The sequence below is a fragment of the Ciona robusta genome, unplaced genomic scaffold (assembly GCF_009617815.1).
Source record: "Ciona robusta unplaced genomic scaffold, ASM961781v2 AP042746.1".
NCBI classification, from domain to species: Eukaryota; Metazoa; Chordata; class Ascidiacea; order Phlebobranchia; family Cionidae; genus Ciona; species Ciona robusta.
Window position 1 is genome coordinate 120004 of NW_028323125.1, and position 19288 is coordinate 139291.

The following is a 19288-nucleotide window of genomic DNA, read 5'->3' on the forward strand; positions in this document are numbered from 1 at the left end:
TTGATACATAACTTAAAATCATAAGGTGACCGTCACTGGTTTGAACGTCCATATTGAACAGTTCAGAAGAACTGAGGCCAAATAAGTGGTGGAGCCAAATGAGCAAATGTATGTGTATCGTTTCCCGTTTTTGAAATTTATCGATATATGCACGTGTAAGTTCATTTGAGCAGATGTAGGAGAATATAGCAAACGAATGGAATCTTTTTGCCGGTCAATGGCTGTTGCTTATATTCGTACCTGGAGACATGGGGATCGTTGATCTTTTGCGTAGCATGAAGCAATGCAGCGAATTGTGGTTCGTTTTTTAGCAGCACTGCCTGAATCCGATTCGTATTAAAATGCAAGCTAATTGGGTAAACTGAACTGAAGAAGCCAAATGAGTGGTGGAGCCAAATGAGCAAATGTATGTGTAACGTTCCCCGTTTTTGAAATTCAACCCGGTAGAAATACGTTTTTACATTCGGAATTGATTTGTGTCTATAGTTGGACAATGCATGTTCTTTCCAAGTACCGGTTCCTTTTCCAGTTATGTAACCAGTAACAATTTCGCCGAGGACGTGTCCAATGTGCGGTCCTACTAAAACACGCCCGGCGGGGCCCGGTGAGTATTTCTTGAAAAGGAAGCTTTCCCTATTCAAGATCCACCAAAATGTGATGCGTGTATTCAGATTTTTATCCTAATGAGACCCCCGAGTTGAGTTTTTTGAAAATTAACTTTGATTATGGATGTACGATGTTTGTTTCGTTGTACACTTACATAATGAACTGTATTTTTAGCAAAAGTTTATTCGTTGAATTTTGTTAATAGGGGGTGGGGTAAGATGGGACATCTTTTTATTCTATTTCTCGTCCCATTTGGTAGTAAGCAAATAACATTCAAAGAATTATAAAACTATGTCCTCACGACTCCCATAGACTGTTGTTAATTGTTTAAAACACGATCGGGGGATATTTAAATATTATAGTAGGACAGGGGGAGAAGCACATAAGATCCAAATTTTCCGTTCGTGTTTTAAACAATTAACAACGTTCTATGGGAGTCGTAAGAATATAGTTTTATAATTCTTTGAATGTTCTTTGCTTACTACCAAATGGGACGAGAAACGGAATGAAAAATTGTCCCATCTTACCCCACCCTACTATATGTGCTATAAGTGTCCTACCTTGGGCCCAGTACTATACATACACTTATACTTGATCGAAGTTTTATTATTAAAAACTTTAAAACACGAACAATTTAACTTTTAAAACGAAAAATGTAAATATTAGACATGATGTGTCTTTTAGTGAGCGTGTTAGGCTTTTACGTATTCGGACAAACCCTCAGTAGCGCGATCCCACGTTTGTTTCCGTTTTAGCAGAGCGATAATTAAAGGACTTGCGAATTACGTGTCCATTTTCATCGTCATGTTTTATTTCCTATGCACATTTTGTTTCAGCGATAACGTGCGGAGCAAGAATGTAATTTCTATCTCCGAAAATTGCCATCTTTATGCTTTGAAGACAGACAATATCTTCCATTTTTTTCACAAGTTCTGTTTCACACACGCATTTTGGTGGCTCTTGCATAGAAAAAGCTCCCCTTTCAAGAAATACTCACCGGGCCTGTTTTAGTATGACTCGTAACACCGGGTCCTCACCGGGACCCGCACCGAGCGTGTTTTAGTATATTTTTTTCCACCGGGCCCCGCCGGGCGTGTTTAGTAGGACCCCCAATGTGCAGTGCTTGGAGACTTGAATGATCCAAAGGGGTTTTCCCCAAGTACTCCAATAATTGTTCCAAGTGTTCGTTTTGGGGAAATGTCCCCATTCGTAAGGGTTTATCAAAACAGTTCAGGTGGTCCAAATTGGTGTACAGTGTTTACTAGAAAAGAATGTTGCCACTTCCAGTATGCTGGCGAAAATGGTTTTCCATCTAATGCGCGTTGGAAACACCCATAAATTCTGCCAGAATTAATGGCTCCTGTTACAGTTTTGAAAATCCATCGATCGAAATAAAACTGCAGTAATTCAAAGTTGTAACTGTAATCCAAAATTGGCGATGTCACCTTTGTTAAGAATGAATGTTGTAAAAAAAATTGTTGTAAAAACTAACGTTACAATTTTTTTTTTTTTTAATTTTAATTTTTTATTGTTTAAAACAAGTAACTCTACAGTTTTAATTAAAAAATTTTTTGAATTCCTTTGGAAAACATGAAAAAATTGATTTTTTTTGTTTTTTTAGCATAAAAATTGTAATTGTACTGTTATAAACTTAAAATTTTTCCGAAAAAAATTTACAAAAAAAAAATTGTTGTAAAAACTAATGTTAAAAATTTTTTTTAGTAAAATTTTAATTTTCTATTGTTTAAAACAAGTAACTGTACGGATTTAATTAAAACATTTTTTTGAATTCCTTTGGAAAACATGAAAAAATTGATTTTTTTTGTTTTTTTAGCATAAAAATTGTAATTGTACTGATATAAACTTAAAATTTTTTCGAAAAATTTTGCAAAAAAAAAAAAAATTGTTGTAAAAACTAATGTTAAAATTTTTTTTTTTTAAAGTTTAATTTCTTATTGTTTAAAACAAGTAACTGTACAGTTTTAATTAAAACATTTTTTAAAATTCCTTTGGGAAACATAAAAAAATGATTTTCTTTTGTTTTTTTGCATAAAATTGTAGTTGTACCGTTATAAACTTAAAATTTTTTTTTTTTAAATTTTGCAAAAAAAAAAATTGTTGTAAAAAGTAATGTTAAAAATTTTTTTTTAATAAAATTTAATTTTTTTACTGTTTAAAACAAGTAACTGTACAATTTTAATTAAAACATTTTTTGAATTCCTTTGAAAAACATGAAAAAAATTGTTTGTTTTTTTTGTTTTTTTTTTTTTGTTTTTTTTTTTGCATAAAAATTGTAAATGTACTGTTATGAACTTAAAATTTTTTCGAACAAATTTTGCAAAAAAAAAAAAATTGTTGTAAAAAGTAATGTTAAATTATTTTTTTTAATGAAATTTTAATTTTTTTTTGTTTAAAACAAGTAACTGTACAGTTTTAATCAAAACATTTTTTGATTTCCTTTAGGAAACATGAAAAAATTGTTTTTTTTTGTTTTTTTTTGCATAAAAATTGTAATTGTACTGTTATAAACTTAAATTTTTTTGAAAAAAGTTTTGAAAAAAAAAAATAAATTGTTGTAAAAACTAACGTTACAAATTTTTTTTTAATAAAATTTTAATTTATTATTGTTTAAAACAAGTAACTGTACAGTTTTAATTAAAACATTTTTTTGAATTCCTTTGGAAAACATGAAAAAAATGATTTTTTTTGTTTTCTTTGCATAGAAATTGTAGTTGTACTGTCATAAACTTAAAATTTTTTCGAACCATTTTTGCAAAAAAATAAAAATTGTTTTTATTTTTTTAAAATTTTTTATTGTTTAAAACAAGTAACTGTACAGTTTTAATTAAAACATTTTTTTGAATTCCTTTGGAAAACATAAAAAATAAGATTTTTTTGTTGTTTTTTTGCCTAAAAATTGTAGTTGTAAACTTAAAATTTTTTCGAACAAATTTTGCAAAAAAATAAAAATTGTTGTAAAAACTAATGTTAAATTATTTTTTTTATTGAAATTTTAATTTTTTATTGTTTAAAACAAGTAACTGTACAGTTTTAATTAAAACATTTTTTGATATCCTTTAGGAAACATGAAAAAATTGTTTTTTTTTTTGTTTTTTTTGCATAAAAATTGTAATTGTACTGTTATGAACTTAAATTTTTTTGAAAAAAGTTTAGAAAAAAAAAATTGTTGTAAAAACTAATGTTAAAAATTTCTTTTAATAAAATTTTAATTTTTTATTGTTTAAAGCAAGTAACTGTACAATTTTAATTAAAACATTTTTTTGAATTTCTTTAGAGAACATGAAAAAAATGATTTTTTTTTGTTTTTTTGCATAAAAATTGTAGTTGTACTGTCATAAACTTAAAATTTTTTCGAAAAAATTTTGCAAAATAAAATTGTTGTAAAAACTAACGTTAAAATTTTTTTTTAATCAAATTTTAATTTCTTATTGTTTAAAACAAATAACTGTACAATTTTAATTAAAACATTTTTTTAAATTCTTTTGGAAAACATAAAGAAATTGATTTTGTTTTTGTTTTTTTGCATAAAAATTGTAGTTGTACCATTATGAACTTAAAATTTTTTTAAAAAAATTTTGCAAAAAAAAAAAAAATTTGTTGTAAAAACTAATGTTAAAAATTTTTTTTTAATAAAATTCAATTTTTTTTATTGTTTAAAACAAGTAACTGTACAGTTTTAATTAAAACATTTTTTTGAATTCTTTTGGAAAACATGAGAAAAATTAATTTTATTTTGTTTTTTTGCATAAAAATTGTAGTTGTACCATTATAAACTTAAAAAAATTTTAAAAAAAATTTGCAAAAAAAAAACATGTTGTAAAAACTAATGTTAAAAAATTTTTTTTAACAAAATTTAATTTTTTTATTGTTTAAAACAAATAACTGTACAGTTATAATTAAAACATTTTTTTGAATTCCTTTGAGAAACATGAAAAAATTATTTTTTTTTTGTATTTTCGCATAAAAATTGTAGTTGGACCGTTATAAACTTAAAATTTTTTTAATAAAATTTTTTTTTTTATTGTTTAAAACAAATAACTGTACAGTTTTAATTAAAACATTTATTTGAATTCCTTTGGAAAACATGAAAAAATTGATTTTTTTTTTGTTTTTTTTGCATAAAAATTGTAGTTGTACCGTTATGAACTTAAAATTTTTGTTAAAAAATTTTGCAAAAAAATTGTTGCAAAAAGTAATGTTAAAAATTTTTTTTTAAAGAGTCTGGACCACGCTCATACAAGTTGGTTTTAAATGAAAATTTACACTTAATAAATACTATCTGTGGTAATTTTTTATGAAAAAAATATTTAGTTTGGCCAAAAAAACGTTTTAAAAAGTGCCAAAAAATTCGCCTATTGTTGCGTCACTCGCGGGCACTATGACGTAAATTACGTCACAATCTTTTCTAATCGATCAGCTGATTTAGGCTTTGCTGTTTGCAGCAAAACAGTGTACCGTCGACGTAGCATTTTCTGTTACTTTTAAATTAAGAAATATGCGTAGGTATTGCCGTGGCCTGATTTTAGTTTAAAATTAATATTTTTTAAAATTGTTTGTAAGTGTATTACACTATTTAAATTTGTCAGTTAACAATAATGTAAAAGTGTCAGTGTGTGATGTATAGTCAGGTAGAAGTATTTCATCTAATGAAGTGACATAAGTGAAGATCCTAGTCCACTAGCAATAGGTATTGAGCCTTTCCAGTTTGAACCTGTACTTCCAGCAAGTGTTGGGGAAGTAGACAGGCCAAGACCATGGAAAATAAGTGAAGCTGAGCAAATCAACAACACAATTTGGTGGGTTGACCAAGAATAGCATTTATTAAAAAAATGTGACATTTAATAAGTCTGTTGGTTAAAGTTTGCACTGTCTTTTTTCCTGAATTTGTTGAAATTTGTGTAAACACATATGTGTTGCAAATATGATATTCTTGACTGAGACCTGAGCATGGAATACAAATTTAGTGAAATCAAATTACTCTAGTATAGTATTTATTGTTGATTTGTTGGCCTTCATACCAAAAAGTTGGTCAATCACATGTTTATGGTGTTTATTTTGTTTAGACAGTAATAGTATCGCTACACAGCTGATCAGAACTTTGTTCGATAGGTACCGGAATGACTGGAAAAGGAAAACAGAAAGGTTCCATCAGTACTGATCAAAAGTATAAGCGAACAACATTATAGTGACAGTTCAACAACAGCAAGAATATTTCATCATTCAGTTTTAAATAGTCTTGTTTCATACAAAATGTGATTCATGCAAGAGTTATGTTGTTTTAAATTAAGTACATTCAACATTACTAGAAATACATATTTAAGTATTGGATTATTTTCATTGTTTTGAATAAAGAATGCTTGTACCAGATGGTGGATCTGTTCTTCTGCGCTCTCCAAATAAATGCTACTTACTTGATCCGAACAAGTTTCCTTGCATATCCTAATGAGAACATATCATAGTAAAACCATCTGAAGTAAAATGTGAACTACAAATATGAGATGACCCGCATACCAATGTAATGTTGCTTGCTTTTTTCTAAGCCCTGCTCTTCCTTTTGAAAATGAAAACACACACACCTATATATATATACTTATTATTACTTTAGTCATTCTTGTCTTGCTATTTTAAACACAACACCTATCAGGCATGATTACTCGGCTTATGGTAAACTCCTATATGGTAACTTTAAATACAGATATAAATATAGTCTATGCCATATAGGGAAAAAAGAAAAAGAATTTAAAATCTGAACCCTAGAAAGTCACGAAAACTAATTCTCCACTAAGCTTGGTAGGCTATTTTGTTTGGTTATACACGGATCCCTAGGAAATAGTTTCCAATAAGTTGCTAAAGCCATAAGTACTGTTAATACCTTAAAAAACGTTTTGATTTGCTTATCTATCAAAACTGCACCAATAAACGATAAACCGCTGATAGGCCGGGTTTTCTCCATAAACGAAATATTGCATTGTGACGTCACAGTGCCCGCGAGTGACGTTTTTTACAACTTTGAAATTTGATTTTTTAAACGTTCATAACTTTTAAATTAAAGCGAATTTTCACAAACTGGCTGTTAATTTAGCATCAGTAGACATAAAACTTTATTCTTATGCAAAAAACTGCGCAACCATGAGAACCGTGGGCCGGACTCTTTAAGAAATTTAATTTTTTTATTGTTTAAAACAAGTAACTGTACAGTTTTAAGTAAAACATTTTTTTGAATTCCTTTGGGAAACATGAAAAAAATGATTTTTTTTTGTTTTTTTGCATAAAAATTGTAGTTGTACCGTTATAAACTTAAAATGTTTTTTTTTTAATTTTGCAAAAAAAAAAATTGTTGTAAAAAGTAATGTTAAAAATTTTTTTTTAATAAAATTTAATTTTTTTATTGTTTAAAACAAGTAACTGTACAATTTTAATTAAAACATTTTTTGAATTCCTTTGAAAAACATAAAAAAAATTGTTTTTTTTTTGTTTTTTTTGCATAAAAATTTTAGTTGTATGTTATGAACTTAAAAGTTTTTCGAACAAATTTGGCAAAAAAATAATTTTTGTAAAATCTAATGTTAAAAATTATTGTTTAAAACAAGGAACTGTACAGTTTTAACAAAACATTTTTAAAAATTGCTTTGGAAAGCATAAAAAATGATTTTCTTTTGTTTTTTTTGCATAAAAATTGTAGTTATACTGTTGTAAACTTAAAGTTTTTTCGAAAAAATTTTGCACAAAAAAAAATTGTTGTGAAAAGTAAAGTTAAAAATTTTTTTTAATTAAATTTTATTTTTTTATTGTTTAAAACAAGTAACTGTACAGTTTAATTAAAACATTTTTTAAAATTCCGTTGGAAAACATGAAACAATTGATTTTTTTTGTTTTTTTTTTTGCATCAAAATAGTAGTTGTATTGTTATGAACTTAACATTTTTTCGAAAAAAGTTGGTAAAAAAAAATTGTTAAAAATTAAAAATTTTTATTGTTTAAAACAAGGAACTGTACAGTTTTAACTAAAACATTTTTTCGCGAGTCGATGAAGGACGCAGCTAGCTGCGTGAATTAGTGTGAATTGCAGAACACATTGAGCATTGACGATCTGAACGCGAATTGCGGCCTCGGGTTAATCCCGGGGCCACGCCCGCCTCCGGGTCGCAGGATATTAACTATCGCCGCTTCGGCGGCGCGCTTGCGGTCGTCGGCGCCTGCTGCGCCGTCCCGCGAAAATCAGTTGAGCGGTCTCCGCGGGGGACTGCCGCGATCTCGCGCCGCGCTGCAGAGCCGCGACGTCGACCTCGAAGAGGAACAATCGGCGCCGCGGACCGGTGGCGCGGCGAGTGTGAAGGCGAGCTCGCGGCCGTTCGCCGCGGGAGTCGTTCGCGACGAGTGAGGTCGCCGGGCCACGGCTCGGCGACTCGAAATCCACCTGAGGTCGGACGAGTCTACCCGCTGAATTTAAGCATATTACTAAGTGGAGGAAGAAAAACTAACGAGGATTCCCTCAGTAACGGCGAGTGAAGTGGGAAGAGCCCATCGCCGAATCCGCGCGTTCTTGGAGCGCGCGGAATTGTGGCGTACGGAATTCGCTCTGCGCGCGCGTCCTTCTGCCCACGTTCTTCTGATCGAGGCTTCGTCCCCTAGCGGGTGTCAGGCCCTTTGCGGCGGCGGGTGCGCGCTCTCGGCGTCTTCCCGGAGTCGGGTTGTTTGGGAATGCAGCCCAAAGCGGGTGGTAAACTCCATCTAAGGCTAAATACAGTCGCGAGACCGATAGCGAACAAGTACCGTGAGGGAAAGTTGAAAAGCACTTTGAAGAGAGAGTTAAACAGTACGTGAAACCGTCGAGAGGCAAACGGGAGGGCCTGTCGGGTCTGCCGGTCGCTTTCAGCCGATCGGGCGTGCGGAGCGGAGTATCGCGGACCCTCGCTGCGCTCTCGGACGTCCGGTCGGCGCACTAGCGCCGGTGGAGGGCCGCGACCGGCTTGGAGGCGGACAAGCTGCGGCGCGTAAGGTAGCCCGGCCTTTGGTCGGGTGGTACAGGCGCGGCGCGTGCGTTTTCTTGGTAAGGGGTGGCGACCCTGGAATCGGTTTGCCCGGAGATAGGGACATGTGCCCCGTAAAGCAGCACGTCTCTTGTGCTGTCCAGAGAGCCTGCGTCGGCCCGTGAAAATCCGAGGGAGATGGTGTAATTTTCGTGCGAGGTCGTACCCATATCCGCAGCAGGTCTCCAAGGTGAACAGCCTCTGACCGATAGAACAATGTAGGTAAGGGAAGTCGGCAAACTAGATCCGTAACTTCGGGAAAAGGATTGGCTCTAGGGGCTGGGTCGGTCGAGCCGTGGCACGAAGCGGGGTGCGGCGCTGTACCGGACTGGGCGAACGCCTTCGGGTGTGAGCCTGGACCTGTGTCGGCGTCTTCCCGTGGAATGCCGCAGCTAATGCGGGCTTCGCGGCCCGCTTCGGCCGGCGTCGAACAGCTGACTTAGAACTGGTACGGACCGGGGGAATCCGACTGTTTAATTAAAACAAAGCTTTGCGATGGCCGTCACCTGGTGTTGACGCAATGTGATTTCTGCCCAGTGCTCTGAATGTCAAAGTGAAGAAATTCAACGAAGCGCGGGTAAACGGCGGGAGTAACTATGACTCTCTTGACTCTCTATGGTGGTTGCCTTCTCGTGGCGAGAGTCGTAATTACCTCCGGCATAACTGCGAGCCCTCACAAGGCTGGCAGGGACTGCGGGAGCGAAACCAAGAATCACCACGCCCGGGCGGGCTAACTCCCTGCTCGGGTGTAAAATATTGTTACAGAAAATACAAATAAGCAAAGGGCTGGGGCCTCTGCCCCGGCTCACAATATAAATATGGCCGGTTGCCAAAGCGTAGCTGGCTCGGAATGCTCCCAGTGTGGGAGAGTTTTTAAGAACGACCGCGGGTTGAGCGTACACCGGAGGAGTAAGCATCCTGATTCATACCACCGGGAACATATCCCCGGCCCTAGAGTAAAGGCTCGTTGGTCCGAGGAGCAGATGATTTTGATGGCTCAGGCGGAGGTGCAAGCGCCAGCAGGTACGCGGTTCATCAACCAGTATCTGCATGCGCTATTTCCGTCTCGATCCCTTGATGCCATCAAGGGAGCCAGAGGCAAAACCGCAGCTTATAAGAAGATCATTCTGGAGCAGCGGCTTGCAGCGCTGGTGCCTGTAAGTCCTCCAAATCAGATTAGCGGGGCGGAAAGCCCTAGCCAACCATCCAACACCTCCCAGGAGGTAAGACAGGATCCTGAGGAGAGGTCTGTGAGACTTCGGGACGCGATCGACTTAGGTCACTTGCGAACCGACTTCGACATGACTGCGGTGAACCCCGGTCACCCCAACCCGGGAATACGGGATGAGATTGATCGGGAGTTCCTGCGATGGCTCGAACCCAACCGGCGCAGACGTGGGTACGCGAAAGCGACTCGCATTGCACTGAACGCGCCGGGAAAGGTGAGGCGAAGGGCGGAGTACGCCGCTATGCAGCGACTATGGAAAACCAAGAGAGGTTTGTGCGCTAGGGAGGCGCTCGAGGGGACTTGGAAAATCCCTGCGAGAACCGTCTCGCTTAGTGATCAGGAGGCTTTTTGGAGGCCCCTGATGGAGAGTCAGTCAAAGAACGATCTAAGGGAGCCAGCCAAAGTGGGGGAAACCCTATGGGGGCTCTTGGATCCCATAACACCGGACGAGGTTCGGCAGATACTGGGCAGTATGTCCAGTAAGGCTCCGGGGCCGGACGGCCACCGGCTGTCGGATCTCAGGTCTATCCCTATCGATCAAATCTGCAGTCACTTCAATCTGTGGCTGCTGGCTGGCTACCAACCGAAAGCGTTAAGGATGGGTGAGAGCTGTCTCATCCCAAAGGTGAAGGATGCTTCTAGACCTCCGCATTTCCGACCCATTACCCTGGGAAGCTATGTAGGCAGGTGACTGCACAAGTGTCTGGCATCCCGTTTCGAACGGGATCTGCCCATTTCGATCAGACAGAAGGCTTTCCGATGCATGGACGGAGTTGCGGAGAACGTCATGATCCTGAGGAGTGTCTTAGACGATCACAAGAAGCGACTTGCTGAATTGAACCTTGTGTTCCTTGATGTAAGCAAGGCGTTTGATAGCGTATCTCACCGTTCCATCCTACATGCTGTTGAAAGGCTGGGCGTTCCGCCCCCGTTACTCAAATACGTTGAGGAGCTGTACGCTGACTCGGAGACTTCCCTTCGAGGTTCCGGCGAACTATCGCCCTCGATTAAAGTTCGACGGGGTGTAAAGCAGGGCGACCCGCTATCCCCCCACCTGTTCAATGCAGTTATAGACTGGGCTCTCTCGTCTCTCGACCAATCCTTCGGGGTTACGGTCGGAGAAGCAAGGGTTAATCATCTAGCTTTTGCGGACGATATAGTTTTACTATCATCTTCGCAATCTGGTTTACAACGACTAATCGATCAGCTGACCACTCACCTGGGCGAGTCTGGACTCAGCGTGAATAGCACAAAATCGGCAAGCATTCGGATTGCGGTCGATGGCAAGAAAAAAAGGTGGGTGGTGGATCCGCGTGATTCAGTTCACGTCGGTGGTGTGAGGATAACGGCTGTGGCCGTTTCGGGCTCATACCGGTACCTCGGGGTTAATATCTCCGCCGCCGGGATGCGGGTGGATGCAGCAGACAGTCTAGCAAGTAAGTTGGCGAATCTCTCGAGGGCTCCTTTGAAGCCGCAGCAGCGCCTGTACATTTTATGTACTCACCTGCTACCTTCGATCTACCATCAGCTGGTACTTTCGAGTACTAGCAAGAAGTTTCTGCAGTACCTAGACAGGTGCGTGAGGGGGGCGGTCCGGAGGTGGCTCAGGCTACCAAAGGATACGCGCCTAAAGCATATTTCCACCCAAAGTGCAATGACAGTGGGCTCGGGGTTCCCGAGCTCCAGCGGGTAATACCGCTTCAAAAGGCCGGTCGTTGGCTGAAGATGACGAGGTCGCAAGATCCCGTGGTGCAGGCTGCAGTCAGACTGGAGTATTTCCAGAAACTGTTGGAGCGCTGGAGTACCCCCGAATTATATCAGGGGGGCCCATCACCACAAGTAGGCACCTGGCCGTCGCACAGGCTCGATCGCTCTTTCCTCAGTCGATGGCCGGGGTCTGAGGCAGTCGGGGCTTGTGTCGACCCAGTTTGACTGGGTGAGAAGCGGCTGTAGCCTACTAAGTGGCAGAAACTTCATCGGAGCAATGCAGCTGAGAGGAAACCTGCTCGCAACTAAAGTACGTGCCTCCAGGGGGCGACCTGGAGTGGACATAGCATGCGATTGTTGCCGTAGGCCGGAATCGACTGGCCACATCCTTCAGGTCTGCCCAAGAACCTGGGGAGCGCGTATTGGCCGCCATGATAACGTGGCCAAATTAGTAGCGAGGGAGAGCGCGAAACGTCATTGGAAGGTGATACGTGAGCCGGCCATTCCAACGCCGGCCGGTATTCGCCGACCTGACCTCGTGTTTTCAAAAGGGGATACGGCAATCGTAGTCGATGTGACGATCGTGGCCGATAATGCCGAGCTCTCGGAGGCACAAAGCAGTAAAGTATCGTATTACGATAACGGGGCGATACGGGGGTGGGTAGCCCTTAATACTGGGGCAAGTAACATCACATTCTCAAGCGTCACCACTAACTGGCGCGGTTGCATGGCGGAAGAATCTAGCCGGATGCTGAAACTTGGCCTCGGCCTCCCCAACTCGATCAGGGGAACGATCTCCGCGGTTGTTCTGGAGAAAGGCTTCCACATGTACCTCTGCTTCAAGAGGGGGACATTTCGAGCTAGCTACTGATGAAGGGTGAAAACGTGAGTAGCAACGGGCCAGAATCTGAGGTAAGCCACCTCAATCCATTATCAAATGGCGAAAGGCGAAAAGAGTGGGCTACCGTAAGCCGCATGGCACCGAGTGGAGAAGCAGAACTCCGGCCCGACGTACGAGGGCATGAAGCCCCCAAACGTAGGATCCGGAGCAAAAGCGCACCCGGCAAAACAAATAGCCGCAAAAGTAGGTGTTTAGGCCGGGCCTCGGGCCTGGCCATCCTTGCAAGAAGGCCAGGCACTAGGTGGCCGTCCGACAGCCACACGGTTAAAAACAAACAACAAGGCGCCTGGCGAAGACGATTGAACACAATCGATCCTGATGGGTGTGATGAACACCTTCATAAGACATACATATAAGGATGGATCCCGCCAAGGTTAAGCGGTAGCGTGATAACTCTAAAAGCTATAAAAAAAAATAGCCAAATGCCTCGTCATCTAATTAGTGACGCGCATGAATGGATTAACGAGATTCCCGCTGTCCCTATCTACTATCTAGCGAAACCACATATTGCCTAATGCTTGATCCATATTATTACAGAGACAGTAGGCTTTCACTTCTCTGGAAAGCCGAAAAAATCCGCAACAGTATCGAAGTACTAAAGCGTATGGGGATGGCCTACGGGTTGAAGGCCGGGGTTTGGAGTAAAGAAAATCTACGAACAGCTATGACGCAGGGGTTTTGTTCAAGTCAAGTAAAGCCACCCAAAAGGTTAGCGCAACGCAACAAGTAGATGATATTTTGGGAGATCCTTTTTGCTTACATGAGTTCGAAATAACGGAAACAGAAGCAGAATACAACTTTCGCAGAATATAACGCAACGCAACAAAAAATGATAAATATGCAAGACCCCTTTTGCTTACACGCATTCCAACTATCGTGAACTTTCACCACATCAAAGTAATGAAATTTTATTTTAGAAAATAATGATGGCCGTTTTAACGAATTTTTAGAACGGAATCATGGAATTTTCAGCGAGCCGCTTGATAACCGACGACAGACAACTTTTGACAAATGCCAATAAACCGCAATGCGTTGTACATTCGTCTCTTCAAAATCTGGCTGAGGTTTATGTGTTTAGAATTAATTTGGCTGGGGCGTATGTTTTGGATAATTTTATGACATGAATTAGAGCTTGTTTTATATAGGGTCAATAAAAAACGTCTCCTGTTCTTACGATGTTTAAAATTTCAACGTTAGAACCGCAAAATAATAATACAAATAACGACTTGTAAACATAATAAAGAGTAAACAATGTTTACATCACCAAGACGGGATTAGGTCAATAAAAAACGTCTCCTGTTCTTACGATGTTTAAAATTTCAACGTTAGAACCGCAAAATAATAATACAAATAACGACTTGTAAACATAATAAAGAGTAAACAATGTTTACATCACCAAGACGGGATTACACAAGTGACAAACAAAACTTTCATTGGGAGAAGCAGTAATCTAAAAAAACGCTTTAACAAAGATACAAATCCGATTTTACAATGAGATCATTTGTTACCAACAGTGTAGCTGCAAGCTGCGTTAGAAGGGAACAAACCGAAACGTAATAATAAAAAATTAGGACTTGCAGTTATCTTAAAAACGTAAACAAAGTTTACATCACCAAAACGAGATTACACAAAGAACAGATAAAGCTTGTGAGTATATAAAACTGCTTGTGGGGGCAGTATATTTAAACAATGCCTTTCCTTTAATTAATGTTGATGTGTCTAAAAGAATGAAGGAAACTGATTTAATTTTTGTATGGCCTATGTTATTGCTGGATGTTCATGTGTAGGTGTGGTAATGTGTGTAAATAAAATTGCAACGTATTATTATACCGTTAATATGTGTGCAACCTTGCGGCCATAATGAATTTGTAAAACATAACTGAAGCAATAGAAACATCTTCTAGTCTTAATATGCAGTTCGGTCTTGAAACAGAATTGTGATGCATTGAACTTTTGATTTTAGGTTTGGCAGAACCCTGTTGTTTATATAGCCTAATGCTTGATCCATGTTATTACAGAGACAGTAGGCTTTCACTTCTCTGGAAAGCCGAGCTTAAGTGCTTTGAGGATGGCAATTCCAACATTTGTTCTTAATAGTGTCGATTATATACCAGAATATGCTGACTCAGCATATGTTTATACTAATGTTAAACAAGAAAAAGTAACTTTTTTATAAAAAAAATGTTGTTTGCTTAAATAATTTAAAAAAATTGCAGACGTCGTTCGGGCTCAGACGGTCTACACTGTATGAGCAATCAGATTTGACCCGTTTGAGTAAGCGTGCGAGACGTGAAGGATCAATGTGCCAGAGAGCATTGTTTGTCCAGCAATAACTTTGGAGAATGCAATTCGAATGAAATTATGAAGCTGTGGGAGGTAAGTGCTAAACGTACACATTTTATTAAATTACCTCTAAACTAAAGTCTGTTAAGATTTCACGTGCTGCGTCGCCGATGTTTCAACCGAAACGTATTAATAAAAAAATTAGGACTTGCAATTATCTTGAAAACGTAAACAAAGTTTACATCACCAAAACGAGATTACACAAAGAACAGAGGATAAAGCTTTCATTGAGTATATAGAACTGCTTGTGGGGGCAGTATATTTAAACAATGTCTTTTCTTTAATTAATGTTGATGTGTCTAAAAGAATGAAGGAAACTGATTTAATTTTTGTATGGCCTATGTTATTGCTGGATTATTCGTGTAAATAAAATGGCAACGTATTATTATACCGTTAATATGTGTGCAACCTTGTGGCCATAATAAATTTGTAAAACATAACTGAAGCAATAGAAATATCTAGTCTTAATATGCAGTTCGGTCTTGAAACAGAATTGTGATGCATTGAACTTGATTTTAGGTTTGGCAGAACCTTGTTGTTTATATAGCCTAATGCTTGATCCATATTATTACAGAGACAGTAGGCTTTCACTTCTCTGGAAAGCCGAAAAAATCCGCAACAGTATCGAAGTACAAAAGCGTATGGGGATGGCCTACGGGTTGGAGGCCGGGGTTTGGAGTAAAGAAAATCTACGAACAGCTATGACGCAGGGGTTTTGTTCAAGTCAAGTAAAGCCACCCAAAAGGTTAGCGCAACGCAACAAGTAGATGATATTTTGGGAGATCCTTTTTGCTTACATGAGTTCGAAATAACGGAAACAGAAGCAGAATACAACTTTCGCAGAATATAACGCAACGCAACAAAAAATGATAAATATGCAAGACCCCTTTTGCTTACACGCATTCCAACTATCGTAAACTACCACCACATCAAAGTAATGAAATTTTATTTTAGAAAATAATGATGGCCGTTTTAACGAATTTTTAGAACGGAATCATGGAATTTTCAGCGAGCCCCTTGATAACCGAAGACAGACCAACTTTTGACAAATGCCAATAAACCGCAATGCGTTGTACATTCGTCTCTTCAAAATCTGGCTGAGGGTTATGTGTTTAGAATTAATTTGGCTGGGGCGTATGTTTTGGATAATTTTATGACATGAATTAGTGCTTGTTTTATATAGGGTCAATAAAAAACGTCTCCTGTTCTTACTATGTTTAAAATTTCAACGTTAGAACCGCAAAATAATAATACAAATAACGACTTGTAAACATAATAAAGACGTAACCAATGTTTACAACACCAAGACAGGATTACACAAGTGACAAACAAAACTTTCATTGGGAGAAGCAGAAATCTAACAAAACTTTCATTGGGAGAAGCAGTAGTCTAAAAAACGCTTTACCAAGGTAACGAATTCGATTTTACAATGAGATCATTTGTTACCAAAAGTGCAGCTGCAAGCTGCGTTAGAAGGGAACAAACCGAAACGTATTAATAAAAAATTAGGACTTGCAATTATCTTAAAAACGTAAACAAAGTTTACATCACCAAAACGAGATTACACAAAGAACAGATAAAGCTTTCATTGAGTATATAAAACTGCTTGTGGGGGCAGTATATTTAAACAATGTCTTTCCTTTAATTAATGTTGATGTGTCTAAAAGAATGAAGGAAACTGATTTAATTTTTGTATGGCCTATGTTATTGCTGAATGTTCATGTGTAGGTGTGGTAATGTGTGTAAATGAAATTGCAACGTATTATTATACCGTTAATATGTGTGCGCAACCTTGTGGCCATAATGAATTTGTAAAACATAACTGAAGCAATAGAAATATCTAGTCAATATGCAATCCGGTCTTGAAACAGAATTGTGATGCATTGAACTTTTGATTTTAGGTTTGGCAGAACCCTGTTGTTTATATAGCCTAATGCTTGATCCATATTAATACAGATACAGTAGGCTTTCACTTCTCTGGAAAGCCGAGCTTAAATGCTTTATGGGTGTCAATTCCAACATTTGTGCTCAATAGTGTCGATTATATACCAGAATATGCTGACTCAGCATATGTTTATACCTAATGTTATACAAGAAAAAGTAACTTTTTTATAAAAATAAATTGCTGTTAACTTAGTTTAAGTATTTTAAAAAAATTGCAGACGTCGTTCGGGCTCAGACGGTCTACACTGTATGAGCGATCAGATTTGAACGTTCGAGTAAGCGTGGAAGACGTGGAGGGTCAATTAGCCAGAGAGCATTGTTTGTCCAGCAATAACTTTGGAGAATGCAAATCGAATGAAATTATGAAGCTGTGGGAGGTAAGTGCTAAACGTACACATTTTATTGAATTACCTCTAAACTAAAGTCTGTTTAGATTTCACGCGCTGCGTCGCCGATGTTGATTTTTATGCCGCGTTTGTCGCAAGTGATTGTTATTAATATCAAAGATCCGCAACAGTTTCGAAGTACTAAAGCGTATGGGGATGGCCTACGGGTTAGAGGCCGGGGTTTGGAGTAAAGAAAATCTACGAACGGCTATGACTCAGCGGTTTTGTTCAAGTCAAGTAAAGTCACCCAAAAGGTTAGCGCAACGCAACAAGTAGACGATATTTTGGGAGATCCTTTTTGCTTACATGAGTTCGAAATAACGGAAACAGAAGCAGAATACAACTTTCGCAGAATATAATGCAGCGCAACAAGTAAATGATAATATGGAAGACCCCTTTTGCTTACACGCCTTCCAACTATCGTGAACTACCACCACATCAAAGTAATGAAATTTTATTTTAGAAAATAATGATGGCCTTTTTAACGAATTTTTAGAACGGAATCATGGAATTTTCAGCGAGCCGCCTGATAACCGAAGACAGACAACTTTTGACAAATGCCAAAAAACCGCAATGCGTTGTACATTCGTCTCTTCAAAATCTGGCTGAGGGTTATGTGTTTAGAATTAATTTGGCTGGGGCGTATGTTTCGGATAATTTTATGACATGAATTAGAGCTTGTTTTATATTGGGTCAATAAAAATCGTCTCCTGTTCTTACGATGTTTAAAATTTCAACGTTAGAACCGCAAAATAATAATACAAATAATGACTTGTAAACATAATAAAGACGTAACCAATGTTTTCATCACCAAGATGGGATTACACAAGTGACAAACAAAACTTTCATTGGGAGAAGCAGTAATCTAAAAAAAACGCTTTATGGGGATGGCCTACGGGTTGAATACAAATAATGACTTGTAAACATAATAAAGACGTAACCAATGTTTTCATCACCAAGATGGGATTACACAAGTGACAAACAAAACTTTCATTGGGAGAAGCAGTAATCTAAAAAAAAACGCTTTATGGGGATGGCCTACGGGTTGGAGGCCGGGGTTTGTAGTTAAGAAAATCTACGAACAGCTATGACTCAGCGGTTTTGTTCAAGTCAAGTAAAGTCACCCAAAAGGTTAGCGCAACGCAACAAGTAGATGATATTTTGGGAGATCCTTTTTGCTTACAGGAGTTCGAAATAACGGAAACAGAAGCAGAATACAACTTTCGCAGAATATAATGCAGCGCAACAAGTAAATGATAATATGCAAGACCCCTTTTGCTTACACGCGTTCCAACTATCGTGAACTACCACCACATCAAAGTAATGAAATTTTATTTTAGAAAATAAAGATGGCCGTTTTAACGAATTTTTAGAACGGAATCCTGGAATTTTCAGCAAGCCGCTTGATAACCGAAGACAGACAACTTTTGACAAATGCCAATAAACCGCAATGCGTTGTACATTCGTCTCTTTAAAATCTGGCTGAGGGTTATGTGTTTAGAATTAATTTGGCTGGGGCGTATGTTTCGGATAATTTTATGACATGAATTATTGCTTGTTTTATATAAGGTCAATAAAAAACGTCTCCTGTTCTTACGATGTTTAAAATTTTATGTTGAGACAGAAATTAAGTTGTTGTTACACGTTGTATGCGCGTGTCTTTGAAAAGTCGACTAAGTTTCTGTGCATTACTTATTACAAAGGTTAGTCGGTCGAAATCGGCGGACTAAATTTTAGTCGGGCGACTAAAAAAGTAAAATCAAATTTAGGCGGCGACTAGTTTAATCGGTAGCCGGTATACCAATCAAGCTCTTTCCTTTACAGACATTGGAGATGCGCGTTCTATTCTTTTTCATTTCTGTGGGCCCGATTCGAGAATCAATGCCTTTAGTAAAATATACATGCTTTGATCGGATATAGCCGAAAACCGAAAATTTCTTTTAGCGGTCAGACACAAAAATTTTGATTAGTTATTCAACTCCAATGAAAAAGTATGCAAGGTATATAAAAGTTCAGCATAGGTATTGCCTGTGCGGGTTTTATTTTTAAATGAATGCTTTTAAAATTTGTTTGTATATGTTTAACATTATTTTAGTTCGCCGGTTTACAAAACTTTACAATAA

At 38.0% G+C, this 19288-nt stretch overlaps 1 protein-coding gene, 3 long non-coding RNA genes and 1 pseudogene across 4 annotated transcripts; 3 read left to right on the forward strand and 2 right to left on the reverse strand.

Annotated features, from left to right (window-relative positions):
• Positions 1–161: 161 nt before the first annotated feature.
• Positions 162–5096, reverse strand: LOC149723530 (uncharacterized). Its single transcript, XM_089893574.1, is given in 5 exon segments — positions 162–680; positions 1685–1807; positions 1810–1829; positions 1832–2093; positions 5076–5096. Coding segments are annotated over 5 exon segments (945 nt in total).
• Positions 5097–5239: 143 nt separating this feature from the next.
• Positions 5240–5994, forward strand: LOC149723531 (uncharacterized). The gene is made up of 2 exons (XR_016386914.1): positions 5240–5423; positions 5737–5994. It is a non-coding gene; the product is annotated as an uncharacterized LOC149723531 (long non-coding RNA).
• LOC149723532 (uncharacterized) lies at positions 5661–6903 on the reverse strand. Its single transcript, XR_016386916.1, has 2 exons — positions 6139–6903; positions 5661–6066 (listed from the first exon to the last, which is right to left on the reverse strand). It is a non-coding gene; the product is annotated as an uncharacterized LOC149723532 (long non-coding RNA).
• Positions 6904–7622: 719 nt separating this feature from the next.
• On the forward strand, positions 7623–7772 carry LOC149723533 (5.8S ribosomal RNA; annotated as a pseudogene).
• Positions 7773–12687: 4915 nt separating this feature from the next.
• On the forward strand, positions 12688–14868 carry LOC149723534 (uncharacterized). Its single transcript, XR_016386921.1, has 2 exons — positions 12688–14139; positions 14709–14868. It is a non-coding gene; the product is annotated as an uncharacterized LOC149723534 (long non-coding RNA).
• The last annotated feature ends 4420 nt before the right edge of the window (positions 14869–19288 follow it).